Raw genomic sequence first — 21726 nt, 5'->3', positions numbered from 1 at the left:
AGGCCACACAGGTAACCAAACGAGCTGGATTCTGCATCCGTGATGCGAGCCAGGTGCGAGGCACCCATCCAAACACGCCCCTAGTCTATCTCTTCCGAGAGATGTACGAATGGCACCAAGTTTTGACCTGCAGTCAACATGACCCGATCGATCAGGCGGGAAATTCCTAGTCCAGAATCCGTTGCAGTTTCGCTCAGGCCACGATAGGTTATCACTTGGCGACGGATCTTGAGCGCTTCCGAAGCACTAGGTCCAAGTCAAGAGTTCATCCAACTCGTCCTACGAAACCTCAGCCGATTCGAGGATTAATGATGGGTCACCTATTAAGGATAGGGTCATAGACCTGACATCTGGGGCCCACCTAGGGTCCCACACCGTAATTGAAAGGTCTTCGGACCATAGGCGCATTCAGATGCGCACCCCAGGATATCCACTCGGATATGGTCTAGCCACTCGGTCGTCTTCCCACCAGTCGGCCTTACCAACGACACTCGGAGCAGAGACAATGTGTGAGCTATAATGTTTGAGAGGCTTAACGTTGGACTTCAAATATAGTTATAGAGGCAGTTACCAGTAACGCCCATAGTTACTCCTCCTCTTATCTCCCCTTGTAACGTACTCCCTCCGTTCCTAAATATAAGACCTTTTAGAAATTACACTATGGACTAGATACGGAGCAAAATGAATGAATCTACATCCTAAAATATGACTACATACATCCGTATGTAGTTCATAGTGGAATTTCTAAAAGGTCTTATATTTAGGAACGGAGGGAGTAGCATTAATGAGTATGGGTGTACTCTCTATAAGACCCTCTCCGGCGCCATGACAAGGGTTCACAATCTATTGTAATCAGACACCTCTTGAGAAAAAAAACATAGCTCCAAAGCTCGAGACGTAGGGCTATTACCTCTCCGTGAGGGGTCTGAACTCGTAAATGTGAATGTCACACCTGTGTCGTAGCTAGGTTCTGCCTCTATTCGCACGTCCAGTACTCATTGTCAGATTTGTTGCCTCGACACCTAGGACATGATGGATGTGCCCGGACCTCCCCATATCTGCCCGAGATTCATGCTGGATGTGAAGAGTGTTGGTCAGTGTGCGTTTAGAACCGGTATGAGGAGCCCATTTTGGTCTGTTTTATTTTTTGCCGATCATTGACAGGGCCATCCGCCCTGTAGGGGTGAGGGGAGTGGTTTGGGAGTCCGTCTCTAGATATGCTCTAACATGACACTACATATGTTTCGAAGCAGAGAGTGATGTGAAATACCAAAACGTAAATCATGTATTGAAACATTACAACATTTGATTCCCAGCAAAGAGTGGAGTTAAAAACAAAAGACTCGACATGACAAGAACTCGGATTACTGGCTGGCAGGATATGACCCTGACCATCTTTTGTTGGAACCAAACAAATTAAACAAACACGTTGGCTAAAAGAGCCGCAATCAGCAGCAGTATTACTAGGTAGTGAGGACGTTCCGAGGAATCGAGTAAACACCGATCGAGTGCATCCTATAATGGCCGGGCCAATTATCGCCACTGCTGCCATGGAAAGCCACAATCATGCTGTCCTCTGGCACCCTGCTTTTGAACTCAGTACCACCTTGAGCTCCACCAAAAGGTCCAAACTCTCTTTGATTGGTGACCAATTTTATTGACCGTACAAAATAGTTCGGCTCATTGGAGTTATCAATTACACCGGATACTTCCTTCAGAAACTCTGAAGGACCAAGTGTGACCTGCAAACAATAGGGAGAAAAATATTCTCACTGAGTGATATATGTCCCGTGCACATGCATGCCAGAGGGAGGCTTGATTAGGCCACCCGAATAGATGCAGTGTGTTGATATTTGGTGAAGGCATCTTATCAGAATTGTAGGTGTAGCGGTAATAGTTGACAGACAGATGGCTTTGTGTTGGTTCATGTATTTATTTTTTTAGGTTCTCCGTAGATTTTCATCCTTTTCAAAAAACAAAAAAAAGGCATGCATGAGAAAAAATAATTAAATCTGAAAACAAATACTCACTGTGTGCTCCGATCCATCTTGACTAAAACCCCATAGGTTTTCGGTACGAGTCTGCCCAGTTTGGTCAATGTAAGTAAACTTAATTCCATCGAAGAGGTCGCTGGTGCGAACGGTCACACTCCGTAGACGCAAAGGTTTTTCGTTGATGTCATGAACGAAATTTCCGTTTGAACCCCATGCTTCACTTTTCGTAACAGCAAGAGCACGGCTCTGCGTAGTGTGCAAGTGCAATGCATGTGAAAATCATACTAAATAGCAAAATAACATACATAAAAACAAAGGGCGTTGAATATTCCCCTAACCGGCATAGTACAATATCCAAGGATATCAAGCTCAAGTATTTCTCCACCAGGTATTTTCTCATGTACTTTTATCTTGATGACGCCACGTGCCATTGCGAATTCACCGGTCCCACCCACGATAGCCCACTCACCTTCTTTCTCAACGGATGACCCCAGAACTTGAAGAGTGGAGTTCTTAAACCTGCGAAATCAGTTGCACATCATAGCTATCATGCACCAAAAGTCTACAGTAATGCATTAATTAAAAAATGAACTACAAAGGGTGGAAATTGTTAGGGCATCTTCAATGGTTGTATGATCATCGTTGGTAAAATTACCACATAAATGATTTTAATGACATGGCGCATAATAAAAGGAGAGAGAGAATGCAATCGTATGAACTTGAAACAACGGTTCACGCACAAGCTCCGAGGCAAGCATGGTTATTTCTTTCATGTTTAGTGAACCCGCTTAGTTATCTTACATACGATTAACATACACTTCATTGAAGACCTTGTATGATGTGTTGTTGGTTGTTGATGTGGAAACTTATATCAACGTGTGAACATACGAACTGTTGAAGATGCTCTTATATTAATAGAAGGTGTGGGGCACCTAGGCGTCTACCAAGGATCGTAGGTTGGAACCAACCTCCATCCTACCATTTAAAGGACAGTTTCTAGTGCGCTTCCAAGAAAGCGGTAATTATTGTCATCAATAAAATGGGATGGGTGCTTGTTCCTATCGCTAAGGCAGTGACTAAAAGAATGGCCTAAATACGGAATGGAGTGATCATCTGGGAAAAAAATACACGGTGCACCATCAAATACAAGTTAATCTTCTACTCTCTCCGTTCCTAAATACAAGTCTTTTTAGAGATTTCACTATTGAACTACATACGAATGTATAAACATATTTTAAAGTATAGGTCAACTAATTTTGCTTCGTGTGTAGTCACTTAGTAAAATCTCTTAAAAAATTATATTTAGGAACGGAGGGAGTACATACCTTTCAACCTCGAACAACATGGAGAACGAATTGTGCCAACTCTTAGAATGCATATGTAGACCATCCGCACGGGCAATCACATGTGCCTTAGGGCCGACCCCATCATATATTTCCCAACTGTTAACAAAAGTCGAGCCAAACCCATTAGTGCCGGCTATTAATTGTAACTGATTTGGGTTTGGCCCGGAATAGATGTGATGCAAGTACACGTGTTTGATTGTAAACTTTGTGATTTCAGTGAGTGTACTGTTATCAACCAACTCGAAATTGGAGGGGAGATCCATGGCCATGGAGAGAGAGAGAGAGATTTGGGGCTGTATTAATAGAGAGGAAGCTGGAGAGGGTATTTATAGCATCTAGGGAACAAATTAGTTAGGGGCTTAGGGCACCCCCTTTTTCGCATTTTTTTTAGCTAGGACAGCTAACCCATTTTGTTAGCATCTTTTGTGTAGGAATGATATACGTGGTCTCGTACATCACGACTTATAAGGGTGTCAGGGGGTGGCACAGTGACCTGTGACCATGTGCTGCAGTTCTAGCTTAGTGCTAACATGACATAATGAATTTTATAGGCTTTGCACACCTTGCATCTGTTGAGAATAATATCCAGCCGTTAGTGCCAATAATCCATTTTGTGCATCTCTCCGTATTCTGAGCGGATGCGTTGTCAGCTTAATAATCCACTAGTTTTTTTTCGAGTATCACATGTTATTTTACTTTCATAGGAAGAGGGAAAGACCGGCAGGGAGTTCCAATAGTTGGAGGAGCAATAGGCATCGTGAGTGAAACACGGCACATAGGTTGACCACATGATAGAAGCTTTTTCTAAGAAAAATCAAATAACCCATTCAAGTTTGTCTCTCTTCAGAATGGACTGCAGATTTTCTTTTTGTGAGGCCGTTGTTCCCATCGACAACGAGGAGTCTGCCTGCACATGTGTTCCCTATATGATATAATTGGCATTGTCACAAAAAGAGTATGTAGCAAAAAAATTACCACGTTACATGTGTTGACCATAGAAAACTATCACTCTTTTTAATCTTTCAAAAAACTACCGCAAAAGTGGTACGCTGCTTTAAAAACCCAAGTGGCCGAACGGTTACATTTTAATTGCGTTTATGACATGTAGGGCCCGCCCGTCGGGCTTCTGTCGGCCAGGGGATGACGGCGCGCATGCGGACGGCCGTTAGAGCAATTCGTTCCGACCGGGGTCAAAAGGACCGAGCCGGCCGGGCTCCTCTCGCTCACTCTCTCTCACTCACACTCACTCTCACTCTCTTCCTCGCTCTGTTCTCCCATGCCCTTGCTCGCCTTCGTCGCCGACCACCTTCTTCCTCGTCGCCGGCAAGGATGTCTTCTTGGAATGATGTGGAAGAGAGCTCCGACAACGACAACATGGGCGGAAACCTAATGGATATGGAGTACTTTGTAAGTATCATCCTCTCTTGTCCCTCTCCATTACTTAGAATTAGGGTTAGGGTTCATTTGATTTTGGATTTAGGGTTGAGGATTTGCAACTATGGATGGATTCCTTGGTTGAATCTTTGGTTTAGGCAGTGCTTGATGGATCTGTAAATATTGAATGGATTCTTTGACTGATTTAGCTTCTACCGTGTGTAGGAGACACCTGACATCATCCTCGAGCCATCGTTCCTTGGTGCTCCCATGGAGGAAGTTCCCAAATGCTCACTGCACCAGATGATGCCTTGGAAGTGTGTTGATTGCTGCAGTTAATGCAGGTTATTGTGCCCATCCTAGATGTATCCTTAGGAGTTGGCACTTCAAACTAACCCTTTTTCCTAGTTGTCTGCTTCTCCCTTTTCTTCTCCCTAAATACTGGTGGCTCTATGTCTCATGTGTTTGTGTTTGGCCAGAATTCATGACCAGGAACATGGTAGATGATGTGTTGGTATGCAGCCTTGTACATTTCCTTCTTAAAGAATGGATGCACATAATCTTCAGGGTGTGAACTTTTATCTTCTGCATAGCAGCTATTGCATGGTGGCAAGGTGATCCTGTCATGTCCCACCTCCTCCAAGAACAACTCCCTTCATTCAAGTTCACACACTACATGTTTTCTCCACTAGTAACTTGCCAGATGTTGGGACCAGCCATGTCTGCTTCACAATATTTAGCCTATTTCTTGCTCTCTTCAAGCCTCTCCATGTAATGAATGGTTATTTCCCACCTACAGTTTTCTGTTTTCTCTGTGATGCCCTTGTACTTAACCATTAGTTTGGTCCTCAACCCTTCAAACATGGTCTTAATTTGCTTGGACCTAACATCTAGAATCATCTTGTTGAAAACCTCACTAAGGTTTTTGACAACCAAGTGAGTCTTGCAAACATGATCCATTACATATCTAGCCCAACACTCCTTAGGGATGCCATTCAGCCACATGTAATCTAGTTCACATGCTGCTTTCAAACCATCCATTCCAAGTTTGTGACCATGCTCAGTGAAGGAATAGCTAGCTTTGTCAACCCATTTTTTAAATTCTTCTGCTCTAAAGCCAGCTGACTGGAAGTTGGCATATATGTGTCTAAGGCAATATCTTTGTGGTGATTGAGGAAATACTTAATTAATTACCTTAAGAAGACCATGTTGTTTGATTTCATGAGCAACAAATTAGAAAACTATAGCAAAGTAGCATGACAATGTGAATTACTCTTATTAATGCAGTTATGTTCAAAGAAATAAGAAAATACATTTTGTCTGTCAGAAATGTGTAGTCCCCAAATTTGTTACTGGTGCCGATGCACACTCTAAGCTGGTTAAGAAACCATGTCCAGTTGTCACCATCATCTTTGTCAACCACGACAAAAGCAATGGGGATATATTGTTGTTCCCATCTCTCCATATAGCTACCAATATGTGTTGTCATGTTGATAACTTGATGAAACAACAATCAAATCTTGCATAAATAGTGAAATTTAGGGTCAAATGAATCAATTATGTCCAGAAGTTGAACTTGCCAAAGAAGTACATCACTGAAATTTACCTATGAAAGGCCTACAAGCACTAAGGAATCCATCCTTTGATGCGTGGAGGCAGTAGAACATGTACTTGAACCTTGGTGTGGGTGTTGGGTTCAAAGGATCCTTAGAAGTGGTAACTATGCATCTACTTCCAGGATTTGTGTCAAGCACACATTGTAGGTAGCGATGGCTGCCTTTGCCTGGTCCGTACTCAGGCCAGCCATCAAACTCTCTTTTTGACGTTCAAGAAATTGGATGGATCACGTGAAGGCTTTGGCGTGCTTTTTGCTCCACGAAATCCCTCCGTCTCCGTGCGCGGGCAGATCTCAACAGGTAGATGGAGTACACTCGGCCTGCTCTTGCTCGGGCATATCAATACTATTTTCTTCTTCTGTACCTAAATAATTATAGTTCGACAATTATTTAGGTAAGGAGGGAGTAGAGACAACAATAGATGCGAACATAGTTGGGCACACCGAAACAAACAACACAAAAGTCATGGCAGCAGCTTAATGGAATTTCCTATTCTTAGCGAAGAACAGTGGTCTCTTGGTACAAACCATGCACCTCTGCCGCTGCATTGGGCCAGTCCAGTTTGGCTGATTTCTTCGCTGGTTTTTATTGAAGTTTTTCTGTGCGTTCTGATGCTTTTTTTCTTCTCTAGTTCCTTTGGTATTATTTTTTAATTTGGTTTTTAGTTTACAGATTTTTATCTGGTTTTTAATTATGGGTTCATTTGTCCATTGTTCTTAAAAATTCACGACCATTTTTAAACAAAAATTTTAATTCTTGAATATTAAAAATATTCATGAAAATTTCAAAATTTATCTTTCTTAAAATATTTTTTGCAACGGTTGTCCTAGAATTAATGAACATTCTATTATCTGGGTTTTTTCTTAAGCGAGATAGCTATCTGTTTTTCTGGTAGGAAACCAAACATCAACATACAAAGTCGCTTCTTTTGTCTATATTAAAAATATACCATTCTTTTCTTCTCCAAGAAAAATAGCCGTGTGACCGGGAACGCTAAACGGTGTGACAGTCTGCACGTGATTCAACCAATTCTTTTGGGTAGCAGTCCTCTTGACCATAATCCATCTCTGAGCCCGAGCTCCAATGCACCCGATAAACAGTAACAAAAAAACTAAAAGCCGAGTTCGAAAAATTTCAATTTTTTTTATGGTAAATGATGCATGAGTGCACGATCTGTATGTCAATTTTCAGAGCATTTGGGCATTTGAGCAGCTCTTAGCAAAAAAAGACAAAATCAGGTCTAGACGGTACAAAACAATACACTTTTTCACAGCTCCAAATTTTGTCTTTTTTTGCTGAAAGCTTCTCGGATGTACAAATTATCTCAAATTTGGCACAAACATCACACATTCATGCATATTTAACCGCAGAAAAAATCGGATTTTTTAAAACTATTTTTCTATTTTTACGATTTTATTGTTCATGCCTGGTTTCATCTGAACCCGGAAGCCAAATCGCCGCTCCCTTTTCTTATAAATTTTTTCTGGGTTGAGATACTCTGCAGTACTGTACGGTGCTGTAGTACGGATGACACATGAGGCAGGGTCCACATGACAGCGATTGTACTGCACGATGCACTACAGCGGAGGATCCTGACCCGATTTTCCTGTTTTTCACTTATGGCGAATAATAGGGGCGCTTCATTTTAGACAATAGATCACGTCTCCCCTGCAGGGAAAACCGGTAGTGGGCCCACCCACAAACTACGTGTTCTCGTGACGCTGAAGTCATATGTGTGTTTTTCCCTTGATAAAATACTAAATAATATATTATGATCACTTTTTTTATTTTTGAAAAGTATCAATCACACATTTAAAAAATGTAAATATAGTGTAAAAATATGTTTCCTGATCTTTTAGAAAGTATTTGTACCATTCAAGAAAAAAGAATGTGACATTTCAAAAATGTTCACGCATTCCAAACAAACGTATGAGATATTTAATTTTTTTATTTAATACTTTCTCCATCCCAACATAACTGTTTTAACTTTGTAGTAAATCTAGTACAAAAGTATACTAAGACCGTGACACTTATTTTGTGATAGAGGGAATAAAAAAATAAGTCATATAAGCCAAAAATAATTCGTACCAATCAAGAAATGAAAATAAGTATTGCATTATTTGAACAAAATAATTAGTATAATAAAAAATAAATGTTTCAAGGTGTAGTTGAAAAATGTATAAAACATATTCGAAGAAATATTCAGAAAAAGTATGTTATAAAATCTTAATTATATATTTGAAAATGTTAATTATATTTAATATATATTTTTGGATTTCAAAAACTAGAGATAAAAAAGATAAAAAGAATTATGCATTTGTAAAATAATAAACATGTATAAATCAATGTTCCTGATATATATGGAAAATTTATAATTTATATGAAAATATTGACATCTTGAAAAGACCAGTGAAAAGCGAAGAAAGGAGAAAAATGAAGAAACAAATAAAAGTGAGGAGAAATGGGAAAAAAAGGAAAATGAAGAAAACAGGAAAATAAAACCCAAAGAAAATAGTGTAAAACAAATAAAATCATTATACAATAATGGGCCGGCCAACTAGACGCCCCCCGACTGGAGAATATGATAGTAGTCTTGTGGTACAAATGGCGTACCTGTTGCTATATTGGTTAACCCAGTGGAAGCAATTTTTTTATCAATTTTATAAAAAAATATTATTGTTCACAATACCAAAAAAAGCAAGCCCAGCACAGCAAACAACACATGGCAAAATGAAAGAAAAGCACGAATTTCAAAGCAAAATTCAACATCCAAGAAAATGCTGACCCAAATTTGAAATCACAAGTCAAGTAGCTAAAGTGCAAATTTTCATACTAGATCATAGTTAGCATGTTGCTGAGAAGATTGGTTGCAATATATTCTTTTGGTCGCATTTGCTTAGTTACAAAATTTTGATAGGAGAATTAAAACTAAATATACACATGGCTTATTGTATTGATTGTTATTTAATTGAAAGAAGTAAAAAAAAATCTAGAATACGCCGAAACAACATCTTTCAGCACAATGCTATACCAAGAGGTTAGTACCACATCCACCACGACCACACTTGCACACTACTTGCCTTGCTGAAATTGAAGCCATGAATGGCAAAAAGGTAGAGCTAAGAGTACACACGCAGTGCCACATCCGTATCCAACAGCTCGGAGCACGACCTCCAAACCAAACTAGATCAATGCACTCTCCACTCATAGCGGCTAGGAGATCTGGAGATGGACAGTAGGAGCTGGCCCGACTCGAGGAAGACGCCTCAACAAAGGTGTCGAAGGTGGAGTATATTGCGCCCTGAATGCCCATGCCCACGGCAACAACCAACACGTGAAAAGACGGTCCAAACCCGCTGAGGCAAACGAGGTAACCCACACCAGCTACTCCTTCGGAGGACACCCCAAACACCCACGCAGCTTATCCAAGAAATCTTCTATTCTTAAAAGAGCTAGAACTCATTATCCAACTTTCCTCTCCATGCAACAATGTCACGTCATCAAGTCATGCATGTAGTCATAAGTTACTTTTTTTCATTAATTTCTTAATGCAAGACATACCCTCTTGCATGAATTTTTTCTAGGTATTTAACCAAGACCTTTTTGTAATAGTTTTTACATTAATATTAGTTTTCTAATATTTATCCATATATTTTGTAACTCTTAAATAGCTAGAACCCATTACCCAATTTTCCTCTTCATGTAACAATGTTACGTCACCGAGTCATGCATGTAGTCATAAGTTATTTTTTTAATTAATCTCTTAATGCAAAACATACCCTCTTGCATGAATTTTTTCTAGGTATTTAACCAAGACTTTTTTATAATAATTTTTGCATTAACATTAGTTTTCTAACATTTATCCTTTTATTTTGTAACTCTTAAATAGCTAGAACCCACTACCCAATTTTTCTCTTCATGTAACAATGCCACGTCATCAAGTTATGCATGTAGTCATAAGTTATTTTTTTCATTAATCTCTTAATGCAAAACATACCCTCATGCATGATTTTTTTTCTAGGTATTTAACCGAGACATTTTTATAATGATTTTTTACATCAACATTAGTTTTCAAACATTTATTCATATATATTTTTTAATAAATTTTCCGCTGCAACGCGCGGGGCATCTTCTAGTTAGTAAAAGTAATGGGGTCGACGTAGTGAGATATACACATATTGAGAGATATTAAAAGCATTTACACTGATGTTGAGAGGAGACGAGACAGCGGGGTTGACAATGTAGTATGTGTGATTATTTTTAGCGTGGGGATCAAGACAGTAGACTCTTCCACCTCGTTTCAATAGGTCAGCCCATAGAAACATGTCAGGACATGGTCTGAGTCCAACCCATCACTAGGTTCCCTCCATGTCGACCCGGTGCGGCTACTTCCCCCCTCAAAGTGACGGCAACATTGTCGTATATGAAGGGGGTGTTGGAATTATGCCCTAGAGGCAATAATAAATATAGTTATTATTATAATTCCTGTATCAAGATAATAATTTATTATCCATGCTAATTGTATTGAATGAAGACTCATTTACATGTGTGGATACATAGACAAAACACCGTCCCTAGCATGCCTCTAGTTGGCTAGCCAGTTGATCGATGATAGTCAGTGTCTTCTGATTATGAACAAGGTGTTGTTGCTTGATAACTGGATCACGTCATTGGGAGAATCACGTGATGGATTAGACCCAAACTAATAGACGTAGCATGTTGATCGTGTCATTTTGTTGCTACTGTTTTCTGCGTGTCAAGTATTTATTCCTATGACCATGAGATCATATAACTCACTGACACCGGAGGAATGCTTTGTGTGTATCAAACGTCGCAACGTAACTGGGTGACTATAAAGATGCTCTACAGGTATCTCCGAAGGTGTTAGTTGAGTTAGTATGGATCAAGACTGGGATTTGTCACTCCGTGTGACGGAGATGTATCTCGGGGCCCACTCGGTAATACAACATCACACACAAGCCTTGCAAGCAATGTAACTTAGTGTAAGTTGCGGGATCTTGTATTACGGAACGAGTAAAGAGACTTGCCGGTAAGCGAGATTGAAATAAGTATGCGGATACTGACGATCGAATCTCGGGCAAGTAACATACCGAAGGACAAAGGGAATGACATACGGGATTATACGAATCCTTGGCAATGAGGTTCAAACGATAAGATCTTCGTAGAATATGTAGGATCCAATATGGGCATCCAGGTCCCGCTATTGGATATTGACCGAGGAGTCTCTCGGGTCATGTCTACATAGTTCTCGAACCCGCAGGGTCTGCACACTTAAGGTTCGACGTTGTTTTATGCGTATTTGAGTTATATGGTTGGTTACCGAATGTTGTTCGGAGTCCCGGATGAGATCACGGACGTCACGAGGGTTTCCGGAATGGTCCGGAAACGAAGATTGATATATAGGATGACCTCATTTGATTACCGGAAGGTTTTCGGAGTTACCGGGAATGTACCGGGAATGACGAATGGGTTCCGGGAGTTCACCGAGGGGGGGGGGGGCAACCCACCCCGGGGAAGCCCATAGGCTTTGGGGAGACACACCAGCCCTTAGTGGGCTGGTGGGACAGCCCCAAGGGGCCCTATGCGCCAAGAAAAGGAAATCAAAGGAAAAGAAAAAAAAAGAGGGAGGAAGTGGGAAGGGAGGGGGACTCCTCCCACCAAACCAAGTCCAACTCGGTTTGGGGGGGGGAGTCCTCCCCCCCTTGGCTCGGCCGACTCCTTGGGGGTCCTTGGACCCCAAGGCAAGGCCCCCCTCCCTCCTCCTATATATATGGAGCAATTAGGGCTGATTTGAGACGACTTTCTCACGGCTGCCCGACCACATACCTCCATAGTTTTTCCTCTAGATCGCGTTTCCGCGGAGCTCGGGCGGAGCTCGGGCGGAGCCCTGCTGAGACAAGATCATCACCAACCTCTGGAGCGCCGTCACGCTGCCGGAGAACTCTTCTACCTCTCCGTCTCTCTTGCTGGATCAAGAAGGCCGAGATCATCGTCGAGCTGTACGTGTGCTGAACGCGGAGGTGCCGTCCGTTCGGTACTAGATCGTGGGACTGATCGCAGGATTGTTCGCGGGGCGGATCGAGGGACGTGGGGACGTTCCACTACATCAACCGCGTTCTCTAACGCTTCTGCTGTACGATCTACAAGGGTACGTAGATCACTCATCCCCTCTCGTAGATGGACATCACCATGATAGGTCTTCGTGCGCGTAGGAAATTTTTTGTTTCCCATGCGACGTTCCCCAACAGTGGCATCATGAGCTAGGTTCATGCGTAGATGTCTTCTCGAGTAGAACATAAAAGTTTTTGTGGGCGGTGATGTGCGTTTTGCTGCCCTCCTTAGTCTTTTCTTGATTCCGCGGTATTGTTGGATTGAAGCGGCTTGGACCGACATTACTCGTACGCTTACGAGAGACTGGTTTCATCGTTACGAGTAACCCCCTTTGCTCAAAGATGACTGGCAAGTGACGGTTTCTCCAACTTTACTTGAATCGGATTTGACCGAGGAGGTCCTTGGATGATGTTAAATAGCAACTCATATATCTCCGTTGTGGTGTTTGCGTAAGTAAGATGCGATCCTACTAGATACCCTTGGTCACCACGTAAAACATGCAACAAAAAAATTAGAGGACGTCTAACTTGTTTTTGCAGGGTATGATTGTGATATGATATGACCAATGATGTGATGTGATATATTGAATGTATGAGATGATCATGTTGTAATAGAAATATCGACTTGCACGTCGATGGTACGGCAACCGGCAGGAGCCATAGGGTTGTCTTTATACTAACGTTTGTGCTTGCAGATGCGTTTACTATTTTGCTAGGATGTAGCTTTAGTAGTAATAGCATAAGTAGCACGACAACCCCGATGGCAACACGTTGATGGATGATCATGGTGTGGCGCCGGTGACAACAAGATCGTGCCGGTGCTTTGGTGATGGAGATCAAGAAGCACGTGATGATGGCCATATCATGTCACTTATGAATTGCATGTGATGTTAATCCTTTTATGCACCTTATTTTGCTTAGAACGACGGTAGCATTATGAGGTGATCTCTCACTAATATTTCAAGACGAAATTGTGTTCTCCCCGACTGTGCACCGTTGCTACAGTTCGTCGTTTCGAGACACCACGTGATGATCGGGTGTGATAGACTCAACGTTCACATACAACGGGTGCAAAACAGTTGCGCACGCGGAACACTCGGGTTAAGCTTGACGAGCCTAGCATGTACAGACATGGCCTCGGAACACATGAGACCGAAAGGTCGATCGTGAATCATATAGTTGATATGATTAGCATAGGGATGCTTACCACTGAAACTATACTCAACTCACGTGATGATCGGACTTGGGATAGTGTAAGTGGATCATGAACCACTCAAATGACTAGAGAGATGTACTTTTTGAGTGGGAGTTTAGCATATAATTTGATTAAGTTGAACTCTAATTATCTTGAACATAGTCTAAGTCCACTTTGAATATATTTGTGTTGTAGATCATGGCTCACGCAAGTGTCATCCTGAATTTTCCAAAAAATTTCGGGTGTTGCTATGTTGGTGTATCTATGTTGGGGAACATCGCATGGGAAACACAAATTTTCAAGATAATTCAGGATCCACTCAAAATTCAGGATGACACTTGCGTGAGCCATGATCTACAACACAAATATATTCAAAGTGGACCTAGACTATGTTCAAGATAATTAGAGTTCAACTTAATCAAATTATATGCTAAACTCCCACTCAAAAAGTACATCTCTCTAGTCATTTGAGTGGTTCATGATCCACTTACACTAACCCAAGTCCGATCATCACGTGAGTTGAGTATAGTTTCAGTGGTAAGCATCCCTATGCTAATCATATCAACTATATGATTCATGATCGACCTTTCGGTCTCATGTGTTCCGAGGCCATGTCTGCACATGCTAGGCTCGTCAAGCTTAACCCGAGTGTTCCGCGTGCGCAACTGTTTTGCACCCGTTGTATGTGAACGTTGAGTCTATCACACCCGATCATCACGTGGTGTCTCGAAACGACGAACTGTAGCAACGGTGCACAGTCGGGGAGAACACAATTTCGTCTTGAAATTTTAGTGAGAGATCACCTCATAATGCTACCGTCGTTCTAAGAAAAATAAGGTGCATAAAAGGATTAACATCACATGCAATTCATAAGTGACATGATATGGCCATCATCACGTGCTTCTTGATCTCCATCACCAAAACACCGGCACGATCTTCTTGTCACCGGCGCCACACCATGATCATCCATCAACGTGTTGCCATCGGGGTTGTCGTGCTACTTATGTTATTACTACTAAAGCTACATCCTAGCAAAATAGTAAACGCATCTGAAGCACATATGTTAGTATAAAGACAACCCTATGGCTCCTGCCGGTTGCCGTACCATCGACGTGCAAGTCGATATTTCTATTACAACATGATCATCTCATACATCCAATATATCACATCACATCGTTGGCCATATCACATCACAATCATACCCTGCAAAAACAAGTTAGACGTCCTCTAATTTTGTTGTTGCATGTTTTACGTGGTGACCAAGGGTATCTAGTAGGATCGCATCTTACTTACGCAAACACCACAACGGAGATATATGAGTTGCTATTTAACCTCATCGAAGGACCTCCTCGGTCAAAACCGATTCAACTAAAGTTGGAGAAACCGTCACTTGCCAGTCATCTTTGAGCAAAGTGGGTTACTCGTAAAGATGAAACCAGTCTCTCGTAAGCGTACGAGTAATGTCGGTCCAAGCCGCTTCAATCCAACAATACTGCGGAATCAAGAAAAGACTAAGGAGGGCAGCAAAACGCACATCACCGCCCACAAAAACTTTTGTGTTCTACTCAAGAAGACATCTACGCATGAACCTAGCTCATGATGCCACTGTTGGGGAACGTCGCATGGGAAACAAAAAATTTCCTACGCGCACGAAGACCTATCATGGTGATGTCCATCTACGAGAGGGGATGAGTGATCTATGTACCCTTGTAGATCGTACAGCAGAAGCGTTAGAGAACGCGGTTGATGTAGTGGAACGTCCTCACGTCCCTCGATCCGCCCCGCGAACAATCCCGCGATCAGTCCCACGATCTAGTACCGAACGGACGGCACCTCCGCGTTCAGCACACGTACAGCTCGACGATGATCTCGGCCTTCTTGATCCAGCAAGAGAGACGGAGAGGTAGAAGAGTTCTCCGGCAGCGTGACGGCGCTCCGGAGGTTGGTGATGATCTTGTCTCAGCAGGGCTCCGCCCGAGCTCCGCAGAAACGCGATCTAGAGGAAAAACTATGGAGGTATGTGGTCGGGCAGCCGTGAGAAAGTCGTCTCAAATCAGCCCTAATTGCTCCATATATATAGGAGGAGGGAGGGGGACCTTGCCTTGGGGTCCAAGGGACCCTCAAGGGGTCGGCCGAGCCAAGGGGGGGAGGACTCCCCCCCCAAACCGAGTTGGCCTTGGTTTGGTGGGAGGAGTCCCCCTCCCTTGCCACTTCCTCCCTCTTTTTTTTTCTTTTCCTTTGATTTCTTTTTCTTGGCGCATAGGCCCCCTTGGGGTTGTCCCACCAGCCCACTAAGGGCTGGTGTGTCTCCCCAAAGCCCATGGGCTTCCCCGGGGTGGGTTGCCCCCCCCCCCCCCCCCCCCCCGGTGAACTCCCGGAACCCATTCGTCATTCCCGGTACATTCCCGGTAACTCCGAAAACCTTCCGGTAATCAAATGAGGTCATCCTATATATCAATCTTTGTTTCCGGACCATTCTGGAAACCCTCGTGACGTCCGTGATCTCATCCGGGACTCCGAACAACATTCGGTAACCAACCATATAACTCAAATACGCATAAAACAACGTCGAACCTTAAGTGTGCAGACCCTGCGGGTTCGAGAACTATGTAGACATGACCCGAGAGACTCCTCGGTCAATATCCAATAGCGGGACCTGGATGCCCATATTGGATCCTACATATTCCACGAAGATCTTATCGTTTGAACCTCAATGCCAAGGATTCGTATAATCCCGTATGTCATTCCCTTTGTCCTTCGGTATGTTACTTGCCCGAGATTCGATCGTGAGTATCCACATACCTATTTCAATCTCGTTTACCGGCAAGTCTCTTTACTCGTTCCGTAATACAAGATCCCGCAACTTACACTAAGTTACATTGCTTGCAAGGCTTGTGTGTGATGTTGTATTACCGAGTGGGCCCCGAGATACATCTCCGTCACACGGAGTGACAAATCCCAGTCTTGATCCATACTAACTCAACTAACATCTTCGGAGATACCTGTAGAGCATCTTTATAGTCACCCAGTTACGTTGCGACGTTTGATACACACAAAGCATTCCTCCGGTGTCAGTGAGTTATATGATCTCATGGTCATAGGAATAAATACTTGACACGCAGAAAACAGTAGCAACAAAATGACACGATCAACATGCTACGTCTATTAGTTTGGGTCTAGTCCATCACGTGATTCTCCCAATGACGTGATCCAGTCATCAAGCAACAACACCTTGTTCATAATCAGAAGACACTGACTATCATTGACTAACTGGCTAGCCAACTAGAGGCATGCTAGGGACGGTGTTTTGTCTATGTATCCACACATGTAAATGAGTCTTCATTCAATACAATTATAGCATGGATAATAAACTATTATCTTGATACAGGAATTATAATAATAACTATACATTTATTATTGCCTCTAGGGCATAATTCCAACAATCTATGCCGGCGGCCAGACGTCTAGCCATCGGCATGCATAGATTCGACGGCGTTAGCCCCGTCGCGTGGGGGGGGGGGGGGTCGCTGGGCCCACATCTATGCCGACGGTCTTTGTATGCCGACGATGGCCGTAGGCGTACTATTCTGTAGGCCGACGGCGTAGATGTAGATATGCCTACAGCTTTTGTGTGCCGAGGGCTTTTAGCAAGCCGTCGGCATAGCTACAACTATGCCGACGGCCCCGATAAAAAGCCTCGGTATAGAATAAGCTGTAGACATAGTAGGTTATTCTGGTAGTTACTTATACATATGTCTAGGAAAAAAAATAGAAATAGGGAAGATATACCTAGGGCATGATTAATTAGGGGGAAAAGGAAATGTGGATGTGACAAATCACTCCTCCGGTAATACAGTTAATTATTTGATTGAAGCATCTTTGAAGAATGAACTTCTCGTCAGTCCGGCCTGTCGTATACCCACAAAACAAAAACGTCGTGATCGATTTCCCGTAAAAGTCGTCTCCTTTGGGATTCAAAAATCAGGGTTAGGCGCCTTAATTAAGACCATGCATATGCAAAGGATTAAATGAAAGGTCAAATCTCAAGACCAGACGTTCATCCAATATTAGCGCTTCTTCTAGCTAGGCTAGGGCCATCGATCTCCATACACAGCTGTACGTACGCGCGCGCCATGGTGACATTCACGGCGTGCCGGAGCAAGCCGGAGCTGGTGTTGCCCGCGCGGGCGACGCCACGCGAGGTGAGGTCGCTGTCCGACGTCGACCGCCAGCCAATACTACGATCATACACGACTGTCATCGAATTCTTCCGGTGCCTCGTCCCCGGAGGGGCGCCGGCGCAGCCGGCAAGTGCCCTCAAGGCCGGCCTGGCGGAGGCGCTGGTGCACTACTACCCCGTCGCCGGTCGCCTGCGGGAGCTCCCAGTCCCGCACGGGAAGAAGCTGGTGGTGGACTGCACGGCGGAGGGCGTGGTGTTCGTGGAGGCGCACGCCAACGTGCGGTTGGAGGAGTTCGCCATGCCGCTGGTGCCACCGTACCCCTGCGTCGACGAGCTCGTGTGCGACGTGGGCGACGCTGGAGCTATCGTCGGCAAGCCCTTGCTCTACTTGCAGGTATTCGTCCGAGTTCATCTTCTAGGAGTACATGCGTACGTGCATGCATATGCATGATTGCAGATGATGAACAGACAATTCATTTCTTGGAGATGTAGATGACGCAGCTTCGATGCGGAGGCATCGTCCTGGCGTTGACAATGTGCCACAGCGTCGTGGATGCCTTCGGTTTGGTCCAGATCTTCAGATGCATCCTTGACCTTGCACGGGGTGAAGCACAGCCCGCCGTATTGCCTTCGTGGGAGAGGCACCTTCTCACATCTTCCTTCTCACCGGAGGCTGCCGCCATGGCTGAGGAGGCAGCCCACGACGACTCCTCCGAGGCGCAGACATCATCAACGCCGGCACCACCACCACTGCCACTCGATGAGGAAGAAATGGTGACCCGATCATTCCTATTCGGCCCAAGGGAGGTAGCCGTTCTAAGGAGCGGCGTGCCAGCGCGCCTCGGCCGATCCTCCACCGTGTTCGAGCTCATCACGGCGGCCGTGTGGCGGTGCCGGGCGGCAGCGCTGGAGCACGCGTCCCATGACCGGGTAAGCGTCTGGTTCCTCTCAAACGCCCGCGGGAGCTGGAAGCGCGACCCGCCGCTCCCGACAGGGTTCTACGGCAACGCGCCCTTCATCGCGAGGGCGGAGGCCGCCGCCGGCGAGCTGTGCGACGGTGGTCTCGCGCGCGCGGTCGAGCTCGTCCACGAGGCCAAGCTCCGCGTGACGGACGAACACGTGCGGTCGGTGCTGGACCTCATGGCAAGGGGCGAGTACCGCGTGGATCCGGACCTGGACCAGACGTTCCTGGTGTCGGACATAACCCGCTGCGGGGACGACTCGCTGAACCTAGGTTGCTGGGCGGAGCGCGTCGGCGGCGGTGCGCCGGGCCTGGGTCCCGGCCATGGCTTTGCCAGGAGCCCTCCGAGTTTTTTTATGAGCTGTAAGGACGCCAATGGCGACGTCTGTGTCGTGGTGCCCATGTGCTTGCCGGAGACGGCGATGGCGAGGTTCGCGTCTCAGATCGCCGCCTTGACAAACGTTCCCATCGCGAGGAGCTCGATGTAGCTAGGTAGACATGCATCTTCCTTCTACGACGGCAAAACGGAGTCTCTTTTAGTTTTGGTATTTGCCTGTCTGCAGTCTGATCGAAGGAGCGTTGGTATCTTGTTTCCAAATATCACGTAGTGATGTTTCGTCGGGTTCTTATGTAAACAAATACTTCCTCCGTTCTTTTATATAAGGTGTTTTTGCTTTTTTGATGAAATTTCGCAATTTAAGGTTCATTTCTTGTAATTCTTCGTAACTCCGTCGTTAGGCCTTAAAAAAAGTATATCTTCTCTGATTGCATGTATCCTTCTTTGTAGTGAGAAAATAATAAAGAAAAGTATATCTTTTTCGGTTGCATGTATCTCTTACTTTCCAAACCTAAATAATTTATTTAACGCTAGTAAATAATTTAGCCAAGATTAATTTTCTCCTAACATGTGTTTAATTAAGTGCCTTGATCATCGTGCCAAAAACAATACATCTTACATAAATAAATGAAGGAAATATATACTCCCTCTGTCCCAAAATAAGCGTCTCAACTTTGTATCAATTTTAGTACAAAGTTATAATAAGGTTAAGACACTTATTTTGAGACGGAGGGAGTACGTTTCAGGTCATTACTTTAATGATCTAAAACGACGTATATCTATTTACAGTTTTGTCTTCATTCAAAAAGCGTATTGTAATTTTTCATGCTATATCCTACAAAAGGGGCGTACAAATATCTTGTTCGATGAATAGGATTTGATTGGATTTATAGGTATGCGGACCTTGTGATACAAGTAACAACCATCCATATTGTTTGGAATAACAAAGCACCATATATCGGTGAGTACAATTGGGGGTCCAACAACTTGGATATGAAGCCGCTAGGTTTCGAGGTGCCCGATCTAGACAAATGTCTTAAATCTAATTTACCATCTTTGTCGTTGAAGTAGAAGTTGTCCCCCCCCCCCCCCCTCCAAAAAAAAATCTAGTTCTTCGGGTATTTATAACTGTGTTGGGTGGGTTTAGTCCATTTGAACGACCCGAAATCCTCTTCAGCTAGAGGTCCCACGTATTCCCTTTTGGGAGCCCGGGGTACCCATTTGCTACTCTTTGGAAGTTTATATATCAAATGATCACATTCACATACTTGTCAACTTTGTGTAATGCAAATGTTGTTATTTAGCTCAAACAAAAAGTCAGGCCGTCATGTCATATCATATATCAAAGTGGAGGGGGGGGGGGGGGGCATTGGCCCCCAGCCTTGAATAATTAGTAGAGAAAAAAATGTGGAGATCTTACATTATATTTAGACGTTAAGCCTCTCAAATAATCATATATATTGCGTTCCACGGCCAACGGATTTGGAGTGAGAGTAACATAGCTAGTACTAGCTCCATTCGGGTTTTCAGGCGTCCTGGGCACCACATGTCTGTACCATATTTACAATGCCGCTACTCGATTTGGAGAAAGAGCGGGTAATCATGTGATGCATGCAACCGAGAGAGAGCGAATAATCAAAGGAGAGAGAAAGCACTACTTCTATTCCCTCCGTTTTTAAATATAAATCTTTTTAAAGATTTTATTATGGACTACATACAAAACAAAATAAGTGTATCTATACTCTAAAATATATTTATATACATTTGTGTATAGTTTATAGTTTTTTTTAAAAGACTTATATTTAGAAACGAAAGGAGTATGCTGCATGGGAAAACCAAGCGTTCTCATGCATACGGTAACTACACGCGAAGGTCATTGGCTTCTCGCTCTGCTAGAATATCTCAGTTCACTTACATGAGATCACAATCATGATTTATTGGTTCCTTGCAATGATAGGTAGAAAAATTGGTGAGTTGACACTCTATTAAATATGGAAAAAAGGGAAGTTGTACTACCTCAATCCTGTTTTATTGGTTCCCTGCATATTTTATGACATATTTTATTTTTTTTCTGTAAATTAAGTGTGGCTTGTAAAATTTTAGCCCAGCAGTTTGGCCTTTTCTCCTGAGATGCAGTCCATCGGATGTAGTTTTTCACTTTCATTTTTATCTTGTAAATATGTTATGAACTCTCTCCTATTCTCCGTTTTAATGAAATGGGCGATGCTCCTGCTTTTCATGTCAAAACAATAAAATTAATCACGATTTCTCTATCGAAATGTTGCACTATTTGTAGCCGTTTTGGGGTCTCTATTTTCTTCTCTTGGTACTTCGGGATTAGAGTTCTATAAAATCCAATTCAGTTCAGAACTCTATTTTCTTCCGTTGGTACTCAAGGCAAAGCAATCCAATGAAAAATTTGTATTGCTTTACTATCGAAATCACTAATTGAGAAGTATTCCTTTCAAAGATGACTCCTACCTTTTCAGGTCGTGACAAGTGGGCATGTGTGCCACTTGTTGCAACCTGAGAGTTTTCTCTTTTTTTATAGATCCGTATTTTCAAAATGTTTTATCTCTTAAGCCATGCGTC

The 21726-nt window shown here is 43.5% G+C and overlaps 2 protein-coding genes across 3 annotated transcripts; one reads left to right on the top strand and one right to left on the bottom strand.

Moving 5' to 3' along the window:
• Positions 1 to 1349: 1349 nt before the first annotated feature.
• On the bottom strand, positions 1350 to 5478 carry LOC123429159 (protein GOS9-like). 2 transcript variants are annotated; one of them, XM_045113219.1, is made up of 4 exons: positions 3320 to 5478; positions 2333 to 2513; positions 2031 to 2240; positions 1350 to 1742 (listed from the first exon to the last, which is right to left on the bottom strand). In XM_045113219.1, exons 1-4 carry the CDS (start codon positions 3607 to 3609, stop codon positions 1464 to 1466), a joined length of 960 nt encoding a protein of 319 aa, XP_044969154.1. In that variant the 5' UTR covers positions 3610 to 5478; the 3' UTR covers positions 1350 to 1463. The 2 variants fall into 2 exon arrangements, with proteins under 2 accessions (XP_044969154.1, XP_044969155.1); XM_045113220.1 differs by having other exon boundaries at positions 2464 to 2513.
• Positions 5479 to 17789: 12311 nt separating this feature from the next.
• LOC123424930 (acyl transferase 1-like) lies at positions 17790 to 19285 on the top strand. Its single transcript, XM_045108614.1, has 2 exons — positions 17790 to 18230; positions 18329 to 19285. The coding sequence occupies exons 1-2, from the start codon at positions 17790 to 17792 to the stop codon at positions 19283 to 19285; spliced, it is 1398 nt and encodes a 465-aa protein (XP_044964549.1).
• Positions 19286 to 21726: the final 2441 nt, after the last annotated feature.

The sequence above is a fragment of the Hordeum vulgare genome, chromosome 2H (assembly GCF_904849725.1).
Source record: "Hordeum vulgare subsp. vulgare chromosome 2H, MorexV3_pseudomolecules_assembly, whole genome shotgun sequence".
NCBI lineage: Eukaryota > Viridiplantae > Streptophyta > Magnoliopsida > Poales > Poaceae > Hordeum > Hordeum vulgare.
Note: the sequence above shows the minus strand (reverse complement) of the source record. Positions and strands in the feature narration are given on the sequence as shown.